The 16,928-nt window shown below is 55.0% G+C and overlaps 1 protein-coding gene across 1 annotated transcript in view; it reads left to right on the top strand.

Moving 5' to 3' along the window:
* Positions 1 to 16,928, top strand: part of COL5A1 (collagen type V alpha 1 chain) — a 196,482-nt gene that overhangs the window by 94,689 nt on the left and 84,865 nt on the right. The window contains exons 13-21 of the mRNA XM_021712966.1: positions 1,836 to 1,877; positions 2,087 to 2,149; positions 6,505 to 6,579; positions 7,340 to 7,432; positions 9,107 to 9,163; positions 10,302 to 10,355; positions 10,731 to 10,784; positions 13,763 to 13,816; positions 15,903 to 15,956. Of these exons, the coding sequence (XP_021568641.1) occupies positions 1,836 to 1,877; positions 2,087 to 2,149; positions 6,505 to 6,579; positions 7,340 to 7,432; positions 9,107 to 9,163; positions 10,302 to 10,355; positions 10,731 to 10,784; positions 13,763 to 13,816; positions 15,903 to 15,956 (546 nt within the window). The remainder of the gene's footprint in view (positions 1 to 1,835; positions 1,878 to 2,086; positions 2,150 to 6,504; positions 6,580 to 7,339; positions 7,433 to 9,106; positions 9,164 to 10,301; positions 10,356 to 10,730; positions 10,785 to 13,762; positions 13,817 to 15,902; positions 15,957 to 16,928) is intronic.

The raw sequence follows: 16,928 nt of genomic DNA, 5'->3' as shown, positions 1-16,928 counted from the left end.
AAGAAGAGAGAAGAGAGAGAGAAGAAGGGAGGGGGGAGTGAGAAAGAGAAGAGAGGGGGAGGGAGAAGGAGAGAGAGAGACAGAGAGAGAGTGGGAGGGAGAGAGTGAGGGAGGGAGGGAGGGAGATAGAGAGGAGGAGGGGGAGAGAGAGACCAGACTCATCCTTTCATCCAAACCCACTCCTGCAATAATGACATTCAGAGTCTCGCTGTCCTGTCTCCTTATGAAGGCTCCACATCTCCACACCTTGGATTGCGGAGGTACTTTGAAACCAGAGCACAAGCCCAATTTCACAAGGGGACCACCCACTTTCAGAGCAAAGCATTGACCATCCCTGGAGCACGTGACTCATGCTGTCCTTTGGTCTGGGGATAGGAGGCAGAGCGTCCTCATGGGCCGGATGCCTCCTCCTCCTCCCCCTGTCCTGACCACAGGGCGGCCGCAGCAATGAACGGGGAGACGGGCATCACTGCTCACTAATCCGTGAAACATGTGCAGAAAGTCTGCCTTGTGGGCCCCACAGAACACAGGGCATTCCCGGACCCCCACCTAACACCCCACTATCTTCTCACTGTGCCGTTCCTTGCCAGGGCGGGAGGCCTTTTCCCTCCCTGGAAGAGAGCTGGATCCCCTGGAAGGGGTCATGATACACAGAGGACATTCGGAGGAGTAAGGGTGCCTGACCGTGCCGTTTCCAGATCAGCTGTGAAGAGAGAAGGCCTACTCTGGAAAGGGGGCTGGGACCGGGGTCCCTGAGCAGGGAGCTCCTCCCGGGCCAGGGAGCAAGGGCAAGCTGGGGTTACTGCTCAGACCTCTGTCCACTCTGCTTTCCTGGGGCTCAGGCCAACCAAGAAGGCAGGAGGCCTTGTCCCCCTTGGGGTTAGAGAGTGAGACGGGGTGGGAGTGGGACTCCAGGCAGGTGGGCCTTGGCTGGGGAGGTGAGGGGCTGGCGGAGGAGGGTGGCAGAGTGTCCAGGTGGACTTGGCAGGGATTCCCACAGGCTCTGGGCTGCCCCAACCCTGCCCATCCCCCAGGAGCGCCTCCCACAAGTCACTGGGTGTGTGGAGGAAGCACATTCCACTTGAAGGGAGGAGGGGACTGGGTTCTGGCTGGGGCCAGACGTCGTCTTTTTACCTCATCCTCCCAAATCCTCCTGGGCCCCCTCATCCTGGGGTTCACTCCCTCTCTCGGGTGGCTGCCTGGATGCCCCCATCTCTTAGGCAGGTGAGGGCTGCCTGGTGGTCTCAATCCCTTTCTCTCATCTCCGCATCTTCAGGTGTTTCTCTCTTTTTTTTGAGTCAGGGTCTCCGTCTGTCTCCCAGGTTGGACTGCAGTGGCACAATCATGGCTCACTGTAGCCTTGACCTCCTGGGCTCAGGCAGTCCTTCTGCCTCAGCCTCCTGAGTAGCTGGGACTACAGGTGCCTACTACCATGTCTGGCTAATTTTTTGATTTTTGTGGAGATGAGGTCTCGCCAATTGTCCCAGGCTGGTCTCAAACCCCTGCGCTCAGGCAATCCTCTTGCCTTGGCCTCCCAGAGAGCTGGGATTGTAGGCGTGAGCCACTGCGCCTGGCCTCAGGTGTTTCTCTTGACACTGTTCTTGAGGGAAACCTCTCGGCCACTGGCCACTGGTCAGGGCTGTTGCTCTGCCCTGGATTGCTAGCCTCTCCCACAGCCCTCCGCTGCCAGCTGCCACCCATGATCCCACGAGGACAGCAGGAGCTGGCCTAGGAGCCTCTGGTCCACCCGGCTGGAGGCCGTCCTCACCCCTCAGGCCTGGGGTCCTGAGAAGGAGGGTCCCGTGGTCTCAGACGCTGTCTCTTTTGTCTTCTAGGGCATGCTCATCGAGGGACCACCTGGCCCAGAAGGCCCCGCCGTGAGTATCAGGTTTTATCTTCCCATGACTTGTGGGCTGACACCCCTAAAGTCTCCTAGCTGGAAAAGAAGGGGGTTCACCATGTCGGTAAACATCCTGGAGCCCAGAGCTTCCCTGGCCCCTGCTGCCCTGGCTTATCTGCATGGGAACAGGGTCTGGCCCTGTGGCTGCACCTTTTAACTCTGTCCTGATTTTATTTTTAATTCTAGGGTCTTCCTGGACCTCCGGGAACAATGGGGCCCACTGGCCAAGTCGGTGACCCTGGAGAAAGGGTAAGAGGTTGACTTGGTTCCCCACGGTCCCGTGCTCCATGGGCTTGTCTGTGTATCCTTCCTGCTCTGTGACCCGGGAGGTTCCCTGGATGTGGAGATGACACTGACCACATTGATCACCTCCTTCAAATTGCCCCTCACCCGGGTGCCCCTAATGCCAGCCCCTCTCTAGATATCCATGGAGGTGGGCCATCGCCTGGCCCCGTGCAATACTGCTATGGAGGCTGCCAGTAGTCAGCTCATGGCGGTGGCTCGGGGGCCCTCCACTGGCCCAACAAACAACAATGACAACAGTAGTAATAACTGAAGAGCACCAGGACGCCTTCTGTGCCTAGCCCCAAGTGGCCACGTTATGTAGATTTCCATGTCATTTCTTCCTGAGTCTGAGGACTTCCTTGGCCTTGATTCCTTCCCACGCACACGTGACTCATTGGAAATCGAGCACCAGACCCAGGGAGAAGCTTGTCCTAGGTCAGATGAGGCGTCCTTGTGTCCCTATGTCCTGGCAGGAGGGAGATGGGGCCACCCCCAGCCCTCACCCGGCCACCATGATATCCTTCTGACCCCTGGTGGGCACTCCCAGTACTGCAGCCTGCAGGTTCTCGAACAACGGAGCGTTGTGTTTATTTCCTGTTCTAATGAGCTCTGCTATGAGTGCAAAAGGGTTGATTTCGAGCTCATGACTGGAGGGCTCCCTGGCAGAGAAGAGAAAGAAGGAGCGTGCATGGGTCTTCATGGGTGCTTACCCAGGGCCTGGCCTGCTGCCCGGTGCAGAGTATGGACCCCATGAATGTTTGGGTGAATGGGTGAAGGGCTGGGTCAGGTCTCCTGGGAAGGTGATAAGTAATGTCAGCGTGCAGGGGCTGGGACTCTTCCAAGGCCACCTTGTGGGAGTCATTACAGGGTGTCATGTAGCTGGGACTGCAGACACCACCATGCCCAGTTCATTTTTTTGATTTTTTGTAGAGGCGAGAAATGGCTCTGTTGCCCAGGCTGATCTCGGACTCCTGGGCTTGAGCAATCCTCCTGCCTCGGCCTCCCGAAGTGCTGGGATGACAGGCATGGGCCACCGCACCCAACCGAGCTGACAGTTTTTCCACGTGATAGTAAATGCAGTCTCCCGTTGGTGGCTGTGAGGACTTGTGTCGGGTTTTATTTAACACTTTGGAAGGATTCATGGGCAGGCAAGGAGAGTCTTTCCTTTCTCCTCCAAACCGTGTCTTTCCTCCAGGGCTTGGATTGTTCTGTTTATCTACATTCTGGCTCCTTGGAATGGTTCTAGTTGTAGAGGGGGCACTAGTGGGGAAATGGCTCTCACGGTCCCTGAGATCGAATCTTCACCGCTATAGCTTAGAAAGAGCAGGGAGCGGGTGCGCTGCAGGGAGGGGCTTTGTAAATGGTCCTCATGCGAATAGGAGCGCTTGCGCGCGCGCACACACACACACACACACACACACACACATGCATGTACCACATAGACAGCGGCTCGTCCTTGGGAGACGCTGACCCCGAGTTTTAAATGCAGGGTTTGGTCTGGGATCGATTCTAACACAGAATGCTCAGCTGTGAGCGGCTGTCAGCATACCATTTCAAAGGTGAGACATCGTTCTGGACCTTTTTAAAACAGGATTCTTATCTTCTGATAATTCTCCCCCCCCCCCCAGGATGGCAGGTGAGGGCAATTTGTTGGCATCCATTCGCAAGTTATTTATTTATTTATTTTTGAGTCAGGGTCTCACTGTGTTGCCCAGGATGGAGTACAGTGGCACAATCAGAGTGCACTTCAGCCTCCACCTGCTGGGCTCAGACGATCCTCCCACCTCAGCCTCCCAAGTAACTGGGACTGCAGGCATGCACCAGCCACTATACCTGGCTAATATTTTGATTTCCATAGAGGTGAAGTCTTACTATGTTGCCCAGATTGGTCTCGAACTCAGCCTCTCAAAGTGCTGGGATGACAGGCATGAGCCACTGCACCTGGCTTTCATTAGCAAATTTTTTTTTTCAATGTGTAAATCCTTTGGCCCAGCAGTTCTGCTTGCAGAATATGTCAGAGTATCCACTGCGACAGTGTGGGCATAATACAAATTGGAACCAACCAGCATGTGTCAGGGAAGGACAGCTTAGGTAAATGATGTGTCCTCGTGCGTGGGAAACTCCACAGCAAGGAGAGGAATGAGGTCGACACAGACAGGCCATGATTTGCGGCGAAGGGAAAGTGAATTGCAGAACAATGTGTAGGGACAGTCCTGTTAAAAAAGAAAGAAAACGCGGTGTGTTCACACTCCTATGAGTAAGCGGGGGTAAACACTGAAATAAATAAGAGGGGACCCAAAACAACCCAGAATCTATCTGTAGAAAAAGTATATTGATTCTTACATGTTTAAACTGTTCACCTTAAAAGTATGCTCCCATACCTCTCGAGACTTTGTTCCACTGATCAAAACAGTGTTTGAACTCATCCATTTTGATGCCTTTTGTTGTTTCTGCCATCTTTTGTCTCACCTCTTACCCATCGGCCAGTGTTTCCCTTTGAGGACTTTTTTCATCTGGGGAAACAAAAAAAGTCACTCGGGGAGAGATGAAATCATGCCATCTGGGGTCAAAAACCGCTGAACACTCAGTGCGGTGTGGGCAGGTGTGCTTGTAAATCACGCGCCATGAAATGGGCAAACGCGTTGAAAGAATCTCCAAAAAAAGTTCACTGAAGCTGATCGCAGCCTCTCACAACACTAGCTGGGCTACTGATGCCAGTGGGTTCCTAGAACACTTGCCTAGGGAGGGAGACCTCTACTACGAGAGGCCCGCCCTCCGAGAGATAATTACGGGTTTTTTGGGTCCCCCTTCATCTACAGGCACAAAGATGGGAAAAACAGACACTGGGGACCCTTAAAGGGGGAAGGGAAGAAGGAAGGAGGGTTGGAAAAACCCGCTATGGGCACTGTGCCCACCACCTGGATGATGAGCTTTGTAAAAACCCAAACGTCTCCCTCATGCAATAGACGCATGTATCACATCCGCCCATGTACCCCTTGAATCTAAAATAAAATAATTAAAAAGAAAGAAAAGAACGCACCTTCCAAGCCACATACCCTGGCAGGGTGATGGGCACATTACAGAATGTGTCTCTGGCATGTGGATCTCTAACCCTGCCCGTTGCACGTGTGGGAATTGAACACTGGTTACATCTGGTGACCAGAAGTGGGCTTTTACTTTCGCTCTATCAATCTGTATCCTACGACATTTTGCAAGAACATGAGTTATGTGTATAATAAACCTTAAAAAATAACTATGAAAGACATGGCAGGCAAGTTTTGGGTCAGGCCCAGATGGTTCCACACCCTCCTGGACAGTTCTAGGGGAACGGCTCAGGTTCTGGGTGGTTTCTGGCTGGGAATTGGAAGTCCATCTTGGGTCTTCTCGCTGGGAGCATCTCGCTCCAGTGGTGTGAGCACCGGACACACTGGGGACACACGCACAGGCAGCTGTTCCTGACATGGAAGACAGAAGCCGGCCCCCACCAGTTACACTGGAGTGTGATTCACGGAGTTGGACATTCGTGTCCATGCACAGTGAGCCTCGTTGACCTTGAGCTGTGGGGGGTCTGCCTGTGTCCCTGAAATAGCTGAGTGATAAAACATTGTTTTGAAATTAAACCGTCTTGTTCGTTTCACCTCTAGTCCTGAGGCTGGCCAGCATTCCTCAGGAATCCAGCCGGGGGACGTCTGTCCTGTATTGGGGGCAGGTTGGCTGGGTTTGTGGATGCCATGTGCTTGGGTTCTGGATGGTGTCCTGGATGAGTGAGTGTCCGGTGGATGGCCTTCTGTTCAGTGGCCCTCTTGAGTGTCTGTCTGAGCATGTGGTCACTCCTGTCTTCTGTCTGGGCAACCAAGGCTGCTTGGAGCTGGCGAAGGAAGTGAGTCCTGCTGATGGCACAGGAGTTGAAACTTGGAGGCTGGAGTTCTTGTTTCCTGTTGGAGGTGGAGACCCAGAAGGGGAATTCCCAGAATGATGGGACCCCAGACCCTGCCCTCCACCCTCCTGGCTCCCTGGGAATGCCTGGAAGCTCCAGGGAGATGCCTGCCCGGTCCCTGGAGTCCTTGAGGTCCACCTCAGACTTTCTTCCCTTCTCATCCCTGCCTCTGAAGCCTTTCCTGACCCTCAGCTCACAGCCATGCCCCTGCCTTCTCTGGGCTGAGGCTTTCTGGAACATTCTCTGCCATGGAGTCCTGTGCCCCTCTCTGTGGGCGCAGTGTGTTTCCCGGGCGGGCTGTGTCTTCCAAGGCCCTCATTCTCGCTGCAGCTCTGCCCCAACCCCCGTTGCACTCTGACCCTTTCTTGGCCCTTGTTCATAGGGTCCCCCTGGACGCCCTGGCCTTCCTGGGGCCGACGGCCTGCCCGGCCCTCCAGGGACCATGCTCATGCTGCCTGTGAGTACCCTCGTCTGTGGGGTGGGTGGAGGCTGGGGCAGATGCGCTCTGGGCTCCAAATGCAGCCGACTGTATTTTGGAGAAGAACAATCCACGTAGCCACAGACTAACCTCAATCTGAGCCCACCTCTTCCTAGAGTAGTTACCTATGTCCTGCCAGGAAGACCTGGCATGGGGCCAGGGGTCCAGGAGTGGGGTCATGACGTCTCTCCAGTAGTAAGACACCCATGCAGGCTCAGCCTTTCCTGTGGGGCTGACTTTCTGGGGTGGGAAGAGAAGACAGGAATACCACTTCCTCAGGGTGGGGACCCAGATTGGGAAGCGCATGAGACTGGGCCGTCTCCACCCCCCAAAACGTGCTTATCTGCTGGGAGCAACCGAGGGGCAGCCTTGGAAGCATGCAAAGCGAGCCTCATTCGGTGGTCATCTGCCACCTTTTGTGGCCGTGGTGGTGGCTTTATTCCAGAACTTTCTTGATTTGGTATCCTGTTGACCTCAGGGGTCTCAGGGTGAAATGTTCTGGGTGCCAGAAAGGGCCTCCTGGACACAGGGATGGTCTCCGGGTGTTCCCAGGCTGAAATTGGCAGAAGGGATGGGGGCGGGGCAGCTTCTGGCAGAACAGAGTGTGTGTGTGTGGGGGGGTTTTGGGAAGAGATGTCAAACCAGACCCCCGAGGCTTCACTGATGCTCAGAGGCCCGTGGGCACCACCTTGGCCTGGGGTCCACACGCCCCGGGGTGACCCTCGTCTTGTGCCTGCAGTTCCGGTTCGGAGGCGGGGGCGACGCAGGCTCCAAAGGCCCCATGGTCTCAGCCCAGGAGTCCCAGGCACAAGCCATTCTCCAGCAGGCCAGGGTGAGTAGTGCCTGGGTCCCCAGGGGGCCCACAGGGGACAAAACCCAGCCCCAAGGACTGGCGTTACCTGGGAACACTGGCCCAGAGCCGGGCTTGGTGGGGACGTACCTCCTGACCCCCACCTGTGGAGGTCAGGAACTGTGGGAGTGCCCAGGCCTCCCTGTCCGGTGGAAGCCCTGAGCACACAGGCAGTGTTCTAAAGGTTTCCCAGGAGGTCTATGTCCACTCCAAGGTTCTAACTGTGTGTGTGTGGGGCGGGGTGTCTGGGCCCTTTTGTCACCTCTGAGCCACTGGACCCACCTTCCACCATTTTCTGGCCTCTGCCCCGGGAGGTGATGACCAGGCTCCCTGGGCTGGGTGGAGCTGGGCACCTCCGAGAGAGAATCCTTGGGTCCCAGAGCCTCTCACGCTCAGCCTGGAGGTCCACAGAGAAGTGTTTGCCTCCTTGCTGCAAATTAGCTACTTAGTGACCTGCGTTTTTAATTGCTGTGGCTCCAAAGGATGCACACGAGGAAGCTGCAAATAATCCCTTGTTTGGGGCATATTTATGCAGCTCCAAGAGCAGCACAGAGTAGATGTTAGTGATCAGAACGCTTGGATAATTACAGGACAGGGTAAGTATCGAGTTGTCTCCATGGAGTAAATGGCCCGAATGATGCGAAACAGTGTGGAATGAGTCCTGTGACCCACTGCTAGATGTATTGATGCAGGCCTGCCTGACTGGCCTTTGTCTTTTTTTTTTCTTTTTCTTTTTCTTTTTTTTAGGCTATGGACAGTGTGAGGGGGGATGGATAGATGGGGGGGGGCACAGCACCAGTAACCCAGAGATCCGAGTAAATGCAAAGAATTGCAACGCACAAAGAGGTTAAGAAAAAGAAAAGTTTGTTTAATAGTAAATTAGAGAGAGAAAGAGAAGGAAGAAAGAAGATTCACCTCCTCAAGGTGGGGGAGGGGGACCAAAGCCAGGAAGCATGGCGATAGCCGTGGCTCAAAGAGCACATGGCCACACCAGACTCTAGCAAGGCAGTGGCCCAGCCTTCGTCTTTTAATTGACCTCAAGTGGGTGATGGGCCTATAAGATTTCATACTGCAACAAATCTTCTAAAATTCAAATGATGTCCTACTGGGGAAACAGAGTCACGCAAGACCATAGAAAGGGTTCTTTGAGGAAGCAGGTTGAACCTGCCCCGTGGCAGGTGGATGCACTTGGGAAGGAAGGTGGTTTTAGTGGATGACAGAGAACCCAAGGCATGTGGGTTCCTGCACCCCCAAAATATGTCCCCAGGTGCCGGGGAGTGCCTGAGATGCCTCAGGTATGAATATCCTCCCCCTATCCAGTCTAGAGAAGATCCTCATTTCACATTCAGCCAAGGGGTGGAGGACATGTGGGGTCCTCTCTGGTTGGGCTGGATGGAGTCCTCCCCAGAAGGAGGAGGTGGGTGCTAACCCTGCTTTCCCCTTGCCAGCTTCTGTCTCCCTCCTTCTGGTTCTGAGAGCCCCGGGGAGCAATTGTGGGCTCTGGGGGCCCTATGTGGCCTTCTCTTCCAGAGCCTCCCGTCCCAGCCCTATCTGTCTGCCCCTGCCCTCTCAGGGCCACGTCTCAGGGTCAGGAGCCAGCCCCCAGGGCATGGCTGCCCCGTACCATTTCTCAGCTTGTCTCACTTTCCTTTGCAGCTGGCATTGAGGGGACCAGCTGGCCCGATGGGTCTCACAGGGAGACCTGGCCCCGTGGTAAGTTGTCAGCAAGGCTTAGTTGGTGGGTGCTGTGTCAGGGGCGGGGACACTGCACGCAGGGGCTGGTGGCTGTGCAGCTCTGGGGACGCAGGGTGGCCCACAGGGACAAGGGGTGTCCTGATGCTGCTCCAGCTTCTCGTGGGGGTGGGTGGGTGTGTCTTGAGGTTGCTCAGGGGCGTCTGTGCTGGGTGGAGCTGACATGGCAATCCCTGGGAAGTGGCCCCCACCTCCGTCCTAAACAGGAAGGAAGCTGGAAGGGCTGGAGGAAGGGGAAGCGTTTGAGCTCCAACAGAGAATGACTATAAGCCATCACCCCACGGCTTACCCTCAAGGACACCTCAGCTGGGGAGTGCAGCTCCTGGGAGGGACGGGGCCTGTGGTGGCCAGGGGACTGGAAGTCTCAGAGCTCCCCATGTATCTATAGGCTGTGGCTTTGCCTCCTGAAACGATCCTCACAGCCTTGTTTTAGACTTGAGGAGAACTCCATGTGGGGAAGCCACGGGACTTCCTGCCCTGCCCTGGCCTGTGGTCTTGACTTAGCTGTCCCCTAGGGTCTGTGCTGCACAAGAAGTGTGCGGTGTGTATCTAGGGTGTACCCAGGACACAGGGCCTGGGCTCTGGGGCCTCCACAGTGGGCCTCCACAGTGGGCCTTCTTGAATATGCAAGGTGACAGGACTTCAGTACAGCAGGGACTCTTGCTGGCTTTGCTGCTGGCTGCTGGGTCCGGTCTCAGTCCTCTACATGGGGGCTGACTCAGGGTTGTCCTCCCACCCCCTGGAGGACCCGAGCATGCACACACACTTCCCGAGGCCACGGACTGTAATGATTCCTGGTCAAGTTCATTCGGAGGAAGAAAGGTCTCTAAGGGCTTTGTGTTCTTGCGAGTGCCACCGTCTGGAATTCCATCCCAGATAAGAAGGAGATCCAGACAGCTGCATGTTCCTGCTCCTGAAAAGTCATCTTCTTCTCTCTGGTCCATTCAAAGCAGGCCTTGTGGGTTATAGAGGAGCCCTGTCCCCTTGGGCGGGTCCCTGTGTGGCTATCCCCCTGCAGCTGTCCCCCTGCCACCCTGACAGCTGTCATCGGCTCAAGTCCCTCCTCTGAGTGGACACTAACCACAGCGTGTCTCCCTAGGGTCCTCCCGGGAGCGGAGGTTTGAAGGGCGAGCCGGGAGACATGGGCCCTCAGGTAGGTGGAGACCTTGCCTTTGCCCTCTGAAGGGGACACTCCATTCTTGGGGGTGGTGACTGCTAGGACCACTAGGATGGCGGGACCCCACTGCTACTTGTCCTCAGGGTCATTAGGGGGATTGTCATCGCTTTATGTGATGCTGAGAGTGGAACAGAAAGAACCCTGATATCTGTAACAGGAATGAGCTGGTGTTTTTTGTCCCAGCCCTTACTCCAAGTTGCAGATCTGTGCCCTGTTCCCAAGATGCCACGTGTTGGCAAGCCTGGACAGGCGGTCACGGGCTACATTGACAAGTGCTGCGACAAGGCTTTGCTCTTTTTTCCTGAAAAAAACGAACGTGTCACTGACCCTTTGTCCTCTGGTTCCTGACAGGGTCCCCGTGGTGTGCAGGGCCCGCCTGGCCCGTCAGGGAAACCTGGAAGACGGGTGAGTGTTTAGGGTGTGAGATCGAATCTGGGGTGGGGTCACCCCCCAGCAGTGCCTCACGGGGCAGGCTGGGCCCAGCTGCAGAGAAAGGCTGCTCCACCTCCCAGGCTGTGTGGGAGCCAGTAGCCCAGCAGAGGCGCACCCTCTGTCCTAGGGGCAGACACAGCTGGCCCGTCCCCACACCTGGCTTCTGTCTTGGGCCCAATCATTTCACTTAGGAGAAATTTTTAATAAAAGTTGATATCCCAGGCCCTTGGGCAGCAAGCGTTGAGAAGACAGAATTGTTGGTGGGCTTCTGTCTGTGGACAGCCTCATTCCCCAGCAGTGGCCCCGATTCTGGGGAGTCTGCCAACCACCTGTTCAAGCTCCCCAGCACCTCACTGGGTTTCCTTGTGAGATTTTCCATTTGGTGTGTCATTCTCCTGGACAGAACTAGTTCATTTCTTTATGACGTGTTTATAAATTGTTGAAAATCGGCTGACATGGTAGCTCACACCTGTAATCCCAGCACTCTGGGAGGCCGAGGTGGGAGGATTGCTTGAGGCCAGGTGTTTGAATCCATAATTTGGTCTAAATGTCCAGACCAGCCAGAGAAGGCCTAATGAACCCAGATCATGGCCTCCCAAGTAAACCTTTTCCACCTTGCACGTCTCTAGTGAACAAGAGAAAATAGTTGGTGTCCTCAGGTGTCAACCTTTTAAAAGCATGTCACCTACCTAAGCCACCATTTACTGCTTTTGTTTCAGAGTATATGAGACAAAAACAGGTAGCTCCCAGGGTGTTCCGGATGCTTCTGTCTTGAGGAGCAAATTGCAGTTAATACATAAAAGTGGTCGAATAAGCCCAGGTGGGCAGGTCCAAGGCTCCATGAAGGAGATCTGGGCACAGAAAGAGACCTAGGTGGCTAATTCCAAGGGTCACCAGCTTGAATTCTTGGTAGACACTTGGACAATTTAACCTGGATCAGATTCTGAAAAAGTGTTTCATATGCCTGTTTCCCTGGCACATCTCTGTAAAACCTGTCTGGTTTCACTAGAGATAGTAATTTAGTCAGGACAAGGTTCCAGCGGAAACAGGAAAAGGTAAGGGCAGTGTTTTATGGTTGAATTGTTCCCAGGCCCGTGTATGTGAGGGTTTTAGGGCATTAAACTTGCCCCAAGGATGCATGACACCGGGGGTGTCCAACTTTCTGGCTTCCCTGGGCCACATTGAGTAAAGAGGAATTGTCCTTGCCTGCACATAAATTATTTAATATAGTTAGCGAAGACACATAATAATGCAGCTTTCATTTTTAAAAATTTTTATTATAAAGTTTAGAAAAATAAGAGCAATATTAAACTAGTGGGAAATTTTACCTTGTTTTGGTAAAACTAATCTATCGACATCTGGTTTGATGGAAGTGGTCACAATTCTTAGTGAGTTCTCAAGGTGCTCATCAGAAATGTTTGTTTGAATTTTCTCTTGTACGTGCTGCCAAAAAGTGATATCACGAATAAGACATGATCGTGAACTTCAAAAACAGAGCTGCGCAGAGTCACGAATAAAATAAATGCCAAACAACACATGATGTTAAAAGCTTTGTGGGGCTGCATGACTAGCTGTCCTGGGCTGCGTGCAGCCCGGGGGCCATGGGTTGGACATGCCTGCTCTCGAGGGAAAAGAGAGAGGGGTTCCGGGCTGAGTGGCCAACTTCCAGGCAGGGGGAGCGGCCCCTCTGGTGGTGTGCTAGCGCAGTCTGCGAGGTGCACATCCTTGAGGGCTGTAGAAGCATCTGGATGTGTTGCAGGGCAACGTCACACTGTGAAGCCCTGTGAGCTTTTCTGGTGAAGGATCCCTTGGTTTCTAAGACTGTCTGACCATTTTAGAAGATGCTCCCTATAGGCACCGTTTGCAGGGCAGGGCGGTGGCATTTCATATCAGAGCTGCACAACTCGGTGCCTTTCCTGAGATGACGTCCCACCCCTAGTGCCTCCTGTGTCCTTTAACCCGGGCAGCAGGGCACACGGCTGCCTCCCCGTGGCCTGTTTGGATCTCTCCCTTCTTTCTTCTCTGCCTCTCTCTGGGGCTGCCTTTGCTGTCTTGGAGGTTCTCTGAGACCCAAAGCTGCTACCCAGATGTTTTCCCGGCTTGGCAGTGAGTCGGTGGGCGATGAACCCATTGCTGAGTGCCCATGGAGCGTGGGCATGAGGGAGTGGGGTGCTGGTCAGCTCTCTGTATTTGGCTGGTGGGGGCGCCTCGTTAGTGAGTGGAGGTGTGACCAGATCTAATGCAGGCCGGGCCAGCCGAGTCTCTGTCCGCTTGTGGGGCTCTCCCTGTGGTAAGTGTGGGGCCCTCCTAGTGAACCCTGGATGGTCCAGGCCTCCCCTTCAGCTCTGTAGCAGTCTGTGGGCATCTCATCAGATGAGGTGGGCATGTCTGCCATGGCAGGGAATCATGGCCGCAAAGTAGCCATCAGGGCCAAGGTGATCATTCACACTCGGACCCTGCCTCAGAGTAACAGGGTGGTCTGAGTGAATCAGGCCCCCCTTTGTTCCTCAGTTTCTTCCTTAGTCAAATGACCTGTCCAGAGGCTTCCTTTCTCTCTCTCCCAAGTCTCTGGGCTGTTACTTGTCCCCCAAATGCTAGGAAGGATCGGGCCATGCATGGTGTCAGCAGCTCCCCTCACCTGGAACCGGAGCTGACAGTCCCCAGGTTGACATTACTGCTCCAGCCTGGAGTCATCTGCCACACTGTGCTGTCTTCTCAAATCCAGAGGGGCATTGGCACCGTCCTCCTTTGGTCTGGGTGGCAGGACCCAGAAAGACCTTTGGTGTGAGGGATGGAGCAGCCCAGGGCTCTGGGATCCGTGTCCTCTGATGCGCCTGGCCGCTCGGGGCCGTGGCCATGGCAGGCATGCCTTCCTTTATAGAAAACCACCACTCAAGGCCTCAGTGAACCGCGGGCTCTTTTGCACTGACAGTTTGCCTCCTATCTTCCAGGGTCGGGCCGGAAGTGACGGAGCCAGAGGAATGCCCGGACAGACTGGCCCCAAGGTAGGCAGCAGCTCACCACCCTCCCAGTGCTCTGGTGTCACTGTCCTCCTGTGGTCATGTGGATGATACAACCAAAATGCTGGTTGTGTATGTGATGACTATGAGTGTGATATCCAACTGGGAGTGGCGGCTCATGCCTGTAATTCCAACATTTTGGGATTCTGAGGTGAGAGAATCACTGGAGGCCAGGAGTTTGAGATTAACCTGGGCAACATGGTGAGACTTCGTCTCTACAAAGAATAAGAAAAATTAGCTGGGCATGATGGCACTTGCCTGTAGTCCCAGCTACTTGGGAGGCTGAGGCAGGAGGACCACCTGAGCCCAGGAGGTTGAGGCTGAGGTGAGCCAGGATCGTGCCACTGTACTAGCCTGGGCAACAGAGGGAGACTCTGACTCACAAAAGAGAATGTGATGACAAGTGGCTCAGTCACTCTGGCATTTTGACTCGGACACAGGGTTGAGGGGAGTATTTTACCAGCAAGTACAACAGTTGCAGTTCGTTTTCAAGAGGGAAACTTGCTCCTTTTACAAGGGTGACAGCAGGGGTGGGGGTGAAGTCTCCACACCAGAATCCATTCATGACCATGCGGGTGGTGAGGCCACACCCATGGGTCAGATGTAGGCGCATGTGATGAGTCCCGGGTCCTGGGGACAAGAGGTCTTCTTGTCCACACTGGGGATGTCTGGGCTCCTGGGTGTTGCAGGTGCAAGCGGGCATTGTCCATAGGTGAACGTAGGGGCACCCACATGGGCGTGAAACAGGCCTGCCCAGAGTGCACCCATGGGTGCCATCGAAGCCACCCTTCCCCGCTGCTGTGCTGCTGTGTGCCCAGCCCTCTGTCCTGACCTGGGTAGGAAGTGTCTCTCCCCCTTCTTAGCTCCTAGATGCCTTTGTCCAGGGCCATGGGAGGGGCCAGAGGAAACACTGACCTTCTCCGATGAGTCTCACACTGGGGACAGCTGTGATTTGGAAGGTGGAGTAGAAACTGGGTCAACAGAAGTGCCAGGTGTCCCCTGCACCCGCTGCCTGTGAAGCGGCATGGCTGAACTCTAAGTGAATCCCACTGAGTCCCCAGCTAACGAGGGAACGAGGGTGACCAAAGGAAAAGGCAGTCTCGTTGAATCTGTTTCAGTAGACTGTTGTCTACTCGACAACAAAACGACTGAGAGCCTGAAATATGTTACCCTTGACATCACCCTGCAGGGTCTGCACACCTGTGAGGTAGGGCATTGTTCCTGGCTCTGAGAGGGACAGAAAGAAGGCCAACCAGGGGAGGCTTAGAAATAGGTCTGAGCAGGGCTCGATGGCTCAGCCTGTCATCCCGCTCTTTGGGAGGCTGAGGTGAGTGGATGGCCTGAGCCCGCGGGTTTGAGACCCGCCCGGGCAACTTGGCGAGACCTCATCTCTACAATAAATCAAGAAATTAGCTGGGCGTGGTAGCACGTGCCTGGAGTTCCGGCTACTTGGAAGGCTGAGGCGGAAGGATCGCCGGAGCCCAGTGGGTCGAGGCTGCGGTGGCCGGGAGCGGCCGCTGCATTCTAGTCTAGGCGACAGAGTGAGACTCCAACTCAGAAAAACCCCAAACAAATAGGTCTGGCTAGGAGGAGTCTCAGAAAGAAGGCTGGCCAGGGGGAGGGTCAGAAAGAAAGCCGGCCAAAGGGAAGCTCAGAAAGGCTGGCCAGGAGAGGCTCAGAAAGTAGGCTGGCCAGGGAGCTGGGGGCACACACACAGTGCTTTTCCGTCCTCTGGGTGAACGTGAGCACCTGCTGTCTGCAGGCAGCCCCTTGGCACCAAGGACATGATGATACACAGGCAGAGGGCTCCTGCTCCCCTGGGGCTCCGTCGTGTGGGGAGACCAGCAGCAGACACGTCCACACACCCGAAATTCCGCATGTCTAAGTCCCATTGGGGCCCATGTTGGTGTTTGGGCAGAGGAGGTGGGGACCGTGGAGAGCTGCAGTGAAGGATCCGGGCAGGGGGGTCCAGGGTGGCAGACGCTGCATGAACCATGGCTCTAGGCAGGTGGCCATCCCTGCGTCCCTGTTTGCGAGTGGTGTCTGAAGCCTCCTTTCTGTCTTCTCACAGGGTGACCGCGGTTTCGACGGCCTGGCTGGTCTGCCGGGCGAGAAGGGCCACAGGGTGAGTGTTTCCTCTGTCAGAGGCAGGTGCGATTTTGTGTAGCAGAGTTGTGACTCGGGAGGCCTTTCTGGACAGCCCTGGCTCTCCTTCATGGGACCAGGTCCCTTCTGTTCCAACGTGGTCACTGAAGGAACCTCAGGGTGCCAGCAGATGGAAAGGAATCCCAGGACATGTGATGGAGAGAAGGGAGTTCCCATCTGCAGCGGGTCGTGAGCCAGCCAGACAGGCCTGCTCCCTCAAGGGGCGTGGACGGGGCAAGGAGCTGGCCATCCTTCCCTTTAGAGACCTGTTTTCTGTTTAGTGGCTCCTCTCCCATTTGGGGCAGCCAAGTCGCGGCCCCCATAGGAGTTGCCCAGGACGCTGTGGTCCACTTTTTGCCCAGGACACCCACTAAAGCAGTGGTCCCAGGAGGCTGGGGACAGTCTCTAGTGGTTGCTACTATTACGGAGGAGTGAGGTGAGGGCCACACTTGACCACTGCCCTGGTCTTCTCATCCTATTTGGGGCGGACCCAGCATGGTGGCTTTGCAGCTAGTTGGGTAATTTCTCTTACCTGTTTTCTTTGAAGTCGATTTCTTTGATGGCTCTTTTATATTTTAGCACATTCGGGACATACGGGCACATGGCTTTGGGCACACACACAGGCACACACGCACGTTTGTTGATTTGCCAATAGGAACGCCCGCTGCCTTCTGTGATGTGTGAGAAGGGCTGGTGCTGTTTATCCAAAGCTGCTGCACCAACATTCTCCAACCACCCCGTGAAACCTGTAGGGCCACAAAGGCAACCCCTGATTCATCCCAGTCCTCTTGACTGACCGATGAGCACATATTGAGCGCTGACTGCATGTGCGCTCTGAAGCTGCAGCCTGGTGGCTTTTCCAAGGGGTGATGCACTCTTGCTTCACCCAGAATATTCAGGCCTCGGGTAGCCCAGACCCGGCTCAGTAACTGGAGGGTGCCTGCATGTCAGC

The sequence above is a fragment of the Carlito syrichta genome, unplaced genomic scaffold, assembly GCF_000164805.1.
Source record: "Carlito syrichta isolate Samal-C Ts95f unplaced genomic scaffold, Tarsius_syrichta-2.0.1 Scaffold303895, whole genome shotgun sequence".
Taxonomy (NCBI): Eukaryota; Metazoa; Chordata; class Mammalia; order Primates; family Tarsiidae; genus Carlito; species Carlito syrichta.
This window is presented reverse-complemented; position numbering and strand designations above follow the sequence as displayed.